The sequence below is a fragment of the Nematolebias whitei genome, chromosome 13 (genome assembly GCF_014905685.2).
Source record: "Nematolebias whitei isolate Nwh7 chromosome 13, NemWhi1, whole genome shotgun sequence".
Lineage (NCBI taxonomy): Eukaryota > Metazoa > Chordata > Actinopteri > Cyprinodontiformes > Rivulidae > Nematolebias > Nematolebias whitei.
In genome coordinates this window covers 27,189,313-27,198,614 of record NC_056510.1, presented here as the reverse complement: position 1 = coordinate 27,198,614, position 9,302 = coordinate 27,189,313, and the positions used below count along the sequence as shown (strand labels likewise).

The 9,302-nt window shown below is 40.2% G+C and overlaps 1 protein-coding gene across 1 annotated transcript in view; it reads right to left on the bottom strand.

The window, feature by feature from the left end:
* The window catches only part of arhgef7a (Rho guanine nucleotide exchange factor (GEF) 7a), a 40,629-nt gene that overhangs the window by 18,072 nt on the left and 13,255 nt on the right, over positions 1-9,302 (bottom strand). The window contains exon 2 of the mRNA XM_037686196.1: positions 8,684-8,767. Within this exon, the coding sequence (XP_037542124.1) occupies positions 8,684-8,767 (84 nt within the window). The remainder of the gene's footprint in view (positions 1-8,683; positions 8,768-9,302) is intronic.

The following is a 9,302-nucleotide window of genomic DNA, read 5'->3' as shown; positions in this document are numbered from 1 at the left end:
GCATTTAACCCATCCACCACCAGGTGGTGCAGTGGGCAGCTATTGAAGGCGCCCGGGGGGCATTTTGGGGATGAGGTGTGCTGCCCAGAAACGCCACGTGATGTGCAGTGACTGGGGATCGAACCTGGGACTTTCGGGTCCCAAGCCGGCTGCCCTGCCTCTACACCATCTCGGCCCCCTTGTGATTTATGAAGCATTTTGAGTTGTGTTCACATACAACGTTGTCACATGACAGTCTTACAGCGTCAACGACAGCAGTGTATGACCAAAGTTAGCGCTTTAGTGTTACCTTCAGATAATTTTTAACATCTGTTAAGCATAATAATAAGAATAATTCTTATTCTTATTACTACTATATTAATTAGCTAAGCAAAAATTTTTTTAGTTAGCAAATTAGTGGTTAGCAAAGTTAGCTTTTTGATTAAATGTGCCCACCGCTGATAGACATTTCTACTTAAAAACTGCGGAGACTTTCCATTTAGTAAAGAGAACAGAAAATCAAGCTAATGTATTCATGATCTGGGTCAAAATAAACAGAATAAAACACAGAAATTTCCATTGACTATCTGCACAACCGTCATCCCAACTGTGACTGGGCTCTTGCTCCATATGAATGGCAGTGATTGTTATCTGTGTTGCTGAGGGTAACTATCCCCTCTCGTCCTGTGTAATAGCATCATGTGATGGGTTACTCTCACTTCAGTGAGTGACAGCGAGATGAGTCTCATGCATCTTACACACTGATTGCAGATACATCCTCAGAGGAATATGTGAATGACTGTGCTTGAGTTGTGTGTGTTAGTGTGTCAAAACCTGAGCCTTTCTAAACTGCTTTCAAGGAAAAGCAACTGAGATTTAAACAATAATTTTAACCTCGTGACTTTTAATGTAAGCTTAGGATTTGTTTATTGTTATTTCTATAATCTCACCATGTCAAGTGTTCATAATAAAATGTAGGAAGAAGTTTATTTGAAAAATTAGAACATTAGGCATTAAAGTATGTGTAATAAAAAGGCTTTGTTCCATCTTCTGAATAGTAGGACTCACCTGGTGCAGTACAAATAAAGCCAAGGGTGATGCCTCCCTGACTCCATGCAAGCTTCCAGATGTTTGCCAATCAGAACAAGCAGAAGATAGTGGATGGATCGATGGATGAAATAATTGGTCTTTTTAGGTAAGACCTTCAAGAAAACTCTTTCCTAGGGTTAATGCTGCCCCTACGGCTAGATTTAGGGCATCTAATTTGAAGGGACATTTGCTAAATATACTCCAACAAAGTAAGACACTTATAAAATCTCAACATGTTATAATTTGTCACCATTTTTTTAACGTAAGCATACAAGATGCATTTTTGTATGAGATCCAATATGACAAATTGTCTAGCATGCTACAAACATCAGTATACAATGTTTTTATGAATGTAATGAACAACTGCCTATGATACCAGCGTAATACAGATTCCCATCAACAAGACATAATGAATGAATCAGGAAGTGATTGTTTGGAACTTTTGACACAATGTGATTTGTTCTTAATCTGTCTGTATTCTACAGTGTTAGCTTATTGGATATTATCTTCTTCCATTTGTATCTATATTTTTATTTTACTTTATTTTATTTTTTGCTGTGTGATTTGCTTGTTTGTTTCTGCTGTACAGCACTTTGGTTGGCCTTGTTGCCGTTTTAAGTGCTCTATAAATAAAGTAGTATTGTATGGTATGGTATAGGAATGCACAATATATACGGTACATGGTAGAAACGATAGACATTTAGCCTACGATAGAGATCTGTCTTCTACCGGCTAACCGCAGTAATGCTGTCTGATGTAAAATCAGAGTTGTCAGATTAATCGTTACTTTTTTAGTTGAAAACTGTGCGTAAGTGGTGTTAAAGTCTTTTCTTTGAGAGCTAAGTAGCGAAGCTATAAGCTAACTACGGCCGGCTTGCCGTAGTGTTGCCGTACTCGGACACATGCGTAAAACGCTGTGTTCCGTTGAAAGTTTTATTTATTTTATTTTTTCCATCGAAAGTTAAAGTAAGCGTTGGTCAGCTTTAGAGAAACCTGCTCTCTGATCTGTAAAAGAACGCTGTGTTGTGTGATTTTACTGCGAGACCCTCTGGTCAAAGCCACAGAGGAAACTGGTCGCCATTTTGTGTCAGCTCTCCTTAAAGCGGAAGGAGACGCCCACTGGAGGTTGGAGGGTGAAGTGTTTCAGTGTTCACTTGCTGCTCTGTTGCTGTTCATTTCTTGAGTGAGAAGACTAGAAACTGTTAAGAGTTAACAACATATTCTTTTGTTTAAAACATATGGCTAAAACCACATTTGATATATTTTGCACTGTTTTGCACTACAAGAAAGAAGCCCAATACTTGATTTGTTTATTATTTAAAAACTCTCTGGACCTAGTAGTGGAATCTTAATTGAGATTATTTTGTGGTATAGCAGTTTTCAAAATAAATGATGGCAAAAGGACACCCTATGTTTTTTTTCATTCCTATTGCAAGTTTTATACCAAAAACATATTGCGATATATATCGTTATCGCCACCCTTCACAATACATATAGTGATATGAATTTCATGCCATATCACACATTCTGAGTATGGTATGGTCAAATATTCTGTAGTTTATTTTCTTGCATAATAATTATATCTCTACAGTTAAGATGTGCCCCAAACAATACCTTTTTTTGAACAGCCAGATAGCCTTACCGCTTTGCCCTCCCTATATCCATCCATTCATCCTCTTTTATTCACACTTTCCTTTTTCCATCACAGAGCCATATAGACACAAAGAAGACAACCATTCACACTCTCACTTACAGCCAAGAAAAATGTAGAGTTCCTCCCTTCACATCACAAAAAAAATGAGACACACACATTTCTTGGTATGAACGTACAAAATGTAAGGATAGGGCTAAAAGACAGGTAATGAAACAGAATTCACCCAAAATGAATAGAGGGGCTTCATAAGGGTCTAGCATACAAATATATGTGTATCTTCTTCATCTGTGAATTATCCAAAGCTGCTCTTTAGCTGTTTTTACACTGGATGTAGTGTGCACTGTGCTCTTCTTACATGGCAAGGTGGGAGAACAGATCTGAGCTGCACAAGGTCCAACCTGCCTTCTGTGATCCATGCTATGCTAAAGTTAAAACCAGATCCAGTGTGGCACAGCCCTTATATGGCACTTCAGAGTTTCTGATAAGAAGGAATCAAACATATCAGGAGTTGTGTGTGCACAACAATCGCTGCAAATTTCTACCAGAGGGATTGCCTTCCTGAAGTCTGTTTCTAACTTTAAGAGTCCCAATGCAGCTCTCCTCAAGATTGCAACAAACTGTGAAACAGCTTCCCACACAGCTTGAAGTAAACCTGGTCATTGTATAAACTGAACTAGTCTAAACTCTCTGGACTCATAAGATGTCATAAGCTTGCACTCTCTTATCTAATGCTCATTTCTTCCTCCATATATCATCAAATGTAAAAGCACTGTCAGAGCTTTGGTCAGACATCCTGTGTCCTGCAGCAGACAAAAACAAACAACCTTCTAAAATATCATTTCCATCAACGTGCAGTAAACTTGTACAATATTTGCATGTCTGGGCTACATCCTCGCCCCACAGCAAACGCAGCATATCCAACAACATCCCGTTCTTTTCTACAGTTACAAATTTGTGAAATGAAAGCACCTCTAATTCTTCACAACAGATTTAATTCCACAAAGTAATGTCATTAATGATGGATGTTCGCAATTCAAGCAGAATGATAACAATGTGACAGGCTTTGACTTGTTTGCTGTTTTCCAACATGAGAGTCAAGTTCTGAACTGACACAACAGTGCAACACCCATCTGTGACTCAACATACATCAGACCGTCACCAAAGAAATGTGATTTTGTATTACTTCAAACTATTACCCTGAAGATACAGTATTGGGTTGACTTTAAAACCATTAGATTACCAAAAAAAGGAGAGGGGACAGAATGGGTCATAGTTACAGGTACAGTCATAATAAGATAGAAAATATTAGACTTAATACACTTTCTTTCACTAAAAAATGGACCTGATTTCAAGACATTAGATCTATACATAAAGTTGTGTGCATACTGTATGTATAGATCTAGTCTTAAAATCAAGTGCAATCAAAGTTTGCCGGTTCTAATCCACCTAACCATCCATCCATCATCTTTACCACTTCTTCAGTTTTTGGGCCGCTGGGGTCACTGGTGCCCATGTCCAGTCATCACTGTGCGAGAGGTGGGGGACACCCTGGACAGGTCTCCAGTCCATCACAGGGACACATAGAGACGTTCTAGAATTGCGCCGCTCAAGGTGGCTGCATGTTGGAGCAGCTCTGTTACTTTCATTCTGAGATTTTGCTTTTGGAAACATTAATTCCTGTTTTTCTGGATGTAAATCACAGTTTTTGGATGATTGTTTCCTCTGGTATCAGATGCTGTGCAGCTGGAAGGACTTTTACTGAGGCTTTTTTAGTTTTGGACATTTGAAATGATGCGTAACCATGGCAACAAGGCAGTTTTCTACAACCAACAGCAGCTGATTAACATTTCAAAAGTTCAAATAATATCTCAACTACAGCCCCAAATCTCAAATGAGGTGAAAAGGATGTTCTGTGGATGCATTCTCATCTACCCGCCAGCTGTGCTCGAGTGCCTGACCACTGAGATCCTGGAACTAGCAGGAAACATGGCTCATGACAGCGGAAGGACAGGATCGTCCCCCGGCACCTACAGTTGGCTGTCCGCAGCAACGAGGAGCTCGGCAGACTGCTGGGAGGAGTGGCGCCCGGCATTCAGGCGGTCCTACAGCCCGGGGGAACCGAGAGTCCAGCAGAGTCTGGTTGGACGGATCAGACAGCATCTGCAGCCACTTTCTTAGGATCCACTGTGGGATGGACCTTTACAAGAGATCCTTCCTGTCTACACTAAGCCATCAGCATCTATAACATCTCTCAATGAAATGAGGATAACGAGTTACAACAACAAATAATTTCCCTTTGGGATTAATAAAGTATTTTTGAATTGAATTGAATTGAGACAAACGAGACAAACAACCATTCACTCTCTCACTCACACCTAGGGACAATTAAGAGTTAGCAATCAGCCTAACATGCATGTTTTTGGGAGGAAACTGGCGTACCCGGAGAAAACCCACACATGCACAGAGAAAAAAAGCAACCTCCACCCAGAAAGGTCCTGTGTCAGGATTTGAACCAACGACCTTCTCGCTGAAAGGCAACAGCTCGACCAACTGAGCCACCATGCCACCTATCCACCTAACCATAACATCAAAATGTGGGTGGGAAAGATGAAGCACCCACACCTGTCTCCACCCTCACTTGAGCAAGGCCTTTAACCCCCACCATCTGCTCCACCAGGTGCTCTAGATGGCAGCTCTCTGCTCCACACAGAGGGTAGCTCAGTCATTTGTATTTACGTCAGTAAAAACATCTGGCATAAAACTAGCATCAAATCCTCATGCAAGTTTGCTCGCTGTGGAAACCCCTAATGAATGGAGAAGAAAAAATATCTAGATATAGTTATAACACTCAACCAGTTTCTAATGGGTGAGTCTTATCATTTCTTTAACCTCTGTCCAGCTGCAGGTGTTTCCAGTTTCTCAAATCTTACAGCCTCCTAAACCAAACAAAAAGGTAAAAGACCTCAAATGCTGAAAAGTGTTTCTAAAAATCTGATTACCATATATAAATCAGTATACAGGTAAACAACAGGCAGTAGTTCAAGTCTGTGTGTTTAGACAACACCTGAACTAAACTTCTAATTTAAATTAGCTGGTTCACTTTCAGTGTCCTGTACCCAGGGAATAACAATCATAATAATAATAATAATAATAATAACAATAATTGTTATTTACAAAACTATAACTTGCATAAGCGCCACAGCTATCAGACGAGCCAAATCAAACCATTTTTTTATTTGGATAAGAAAAAAGAAAATGTTACTTTTATCACCAGGCTGACTGCTTGCAAAAGAAACGACGCAGTAAAAAAAATGCCACATCTATATTTACCACAATAATATTAAATTAGTCAGAGTATTAGATGCTTTTAAAAGATCTGTTTATGGAGTTTGTTCAAACAAACACAAGCCAAAAATGCACATGGGGACAGAAAAGTAACAAATTCTTAATCAACTATGGTCAATTCTGTTAATGTCAGAAAACATTTTCCCCTCCAGGCAGTCTAATGAATTACAATCAATTAACAAGAATGTAAAACAAAAACGTTCGCATTTTACCTCAATTAAAAAGAACAGCAGGAATATACCTTTTCTTGTTCAGCTTGTTAAGTATAAGCAGCTGAAACTCAGTATTTAAAATGTTTCAACTCCCAGTAAAGGTTGTTTAAATTATGCAAATATGACCATTCTTATCTGGTTTAAATATCACTGATTATAACTTCATTTGTCACAGTTAGATCATGCAACTTGACGGGCAAGAGATCCCAAAGTAAATGCTTGGGCAACTTTAATGTTTCACAGGCACCACAGGGCCCAAAAGAAGCCTAAAAATCACTCCCTGTGGTCAAAAAAATATCGGGTCAAAGGTCAAGCAGCTGCACCAACGTCAAACACTGCCTTGATGATCTAAACTGAACAAAGTATTTAAAACAGATCCAAAAGGAACCTATCCACATAAACGCAGCAGTTTCTCTGCAGCCACAGCTAACTGGGGCCGGAGCCAGCGGTGCTCTGGAAGATCATTTTGGCTCTGCACATGGTTAAGCAGTGGACTGTCGTGCCCCAAATTACAGTAATCCTGAAAACAGTCGCATAGATGTGATCACACTCTCACAAGCAAGTTCTCATTTAGTGTAAAAAAAAAAAATACGTACGATGGGTAACAACAGAGAAGTGCATCCATCAGTGTTTAACATAAATAGAATAGATATATTTATGTTGGCAGAAAAAAAAATCTGCAGCTTATTTCTCAACAGCATTGCCAGAACCTGCTCCTGCAGTGAGCCAACACCAAGCAAAATAAAATTTAAAAAATACAAATCTACTGACTCGTTTGCATCTTAATTCAATTCAGTTTATTTATATAGTGCTAAGTCACAGTAGAGGTCATCTCAGGGCACTGAGCAGAAACATTCATATACTGGTACATAAAAAGTAAGTTATCATTATCTGAGGAGCAGACTGCTTTGAATTTAACTTCATCGCAGACTCTCACCTTGAGCGAGCATGAAGGCGACAGTGGAAAGGAAAAACTCCCTCATGAGGAAGAAACCTTTAACAGAACCAGGCTCAGGACAAGCTGCTATCTCAGGGCTATTCAACAAAACAGCTCGGGGGCCAGACTTTAAAATCATAAACCTGCATTTACAATGACCTGTTACCTTTTTTATTTATTTTATTGCTTTGAATCATAAATGCAATAAACAGAACTCAATCCCCGAACCAAAAAATTTTTTTTTTTTTTTTTAATGAAGTGGCCTGCAAGCTGCCAGTTGGATAGCCCTGGACTATCTGCTTCAACCAGCTGAGTTTGATTAGAACAGGAAGGAGGAACAGATACACAATGGCAGGTCAAGAATCACATGTTAAGACAGAAATAGTATCAAATGAAAACTATTCAAGTTTAACAATTCATTTAAGAAAATGAGGTCAATTTGTCTAGTAGTCTAAACCAGCATAACAAGCCAACCCTAACTATAGGATTTATCAAAAAGTAAAGTCTTAATCCCAGTGTTAAAACTGGACAATGTGTCAGCCTCACGGACAGAAACTGGAAGTTGGTTCCACAAGAGAGGAGCCCGATAACTGAAATATCTTCCTCCCATTCTGCTCTTGGAAACTCTAGGAATCCCAAGTAAGCCTGCAGTCTGAGAGCGATGTGCTCTGTTGGGAAAATACGGAACAATAAGAGCTCTAATATACGATGGAGCTAGGTTGTTGAGGGCTTTGTAGGTTTCAAGTAAGATTTTTGAATGCAATTCTGAATTTTGGCAGCTCAACCTTTTGAATCGCATGGTTTGCGATGCAGTTCTGCGAGTAGCTGCAGTATTTTTTATGTTTCGTTCAGCGTCTGGAGGCTGAGGGGACAGGAACACTGAGTCTCATTGTCAGATGAGATCAATGAGCCATCTATGCACACACATAAACAACTCCGTCTCCAAGGCCGTGATGGTCTTCCCACAGCCAAAGCACCCACATTTAGGCCTGAAAATGTGAAGTTATATGAATATCGTGACTATTATAACCAAACAAGAGCAGGATCCACTTACATAACCACCATGGCTCTTCTTTGTTTACAGCAGCTTAGAAAAAAAAAAAAAATGGCCAGATTGAACTACTGGTGACAATAAAGCCAATGATAAGCCCACAGACAAAGCTTTGCATTAATTAGAAACCGTACACGTAAACCACATCTTTCACACTTTAAATGGGGCACATAAACAAGCTAAACTTTTAATACTTTTCACGTAGTTCAAGCCTCGGTACAGTTGCTGGATGTAGCGGCCAGGAGGAGCTCTCCCCGCCGGACTGTAGGTGATTGTTCCCGGCTGCTCCTCTCCTGGAAGGGCCGCTCCACTGCCTCCCCTCCGACGTTTTAAATAAGACTCTCTTGGAGACGATATGCACAAAAGAGTCCTAAAAAAGGTTCACTGTAAGCCCAAGCTTTATAAAGTGCACTTACCTCGACGCGGAACGATGTGCAGCCCCTGAGGAACTCCTTTATGTTGCTCAGACACTCGCCGTCATTCTTCGGTTCAGGGTAAACCTGGAAAGACGGAAATTGGCGATAAAACACCGCTCCACGGATTATTCACGTCCCAATCTGCGGCTGTTTGTAAATCTGCTGCCTTTAGACTGTATCTTCCTCATCGACGCGCATTCTAACCGTGCGTGTGCGCGCTGGGCCTGACACACACGGCAGGAGGCTGGAGGAGGCTGTGGACGTGAGGAAATGACGTGGAACAGAGGAAGCCACACATGATGCTGCTGTAATGATTAACCACCTCCAACTATTTAGATAACACAGTAGTAAATCATTTGTACTGCTCAAAATATTAAACTGATCCAATCAAAGCTTTAAAAACACTGATTTAAAACTTTACACATTTTATTCCACAACTGTGAGGTCTCATGTATGGAGTGCCATTTGTGCCAAAAGTTTGGTACGTGTTCAACTTGTTGTCAGTTTTATTGTCATTCACACACAGGCGTCGCAACATTATATGTGAAGGTGATGTGTCCCCCCCAATATTGAAAAAAATGTTCATTTGGACCCCCCCCCCCCCCCCCCCCCCCCCCCC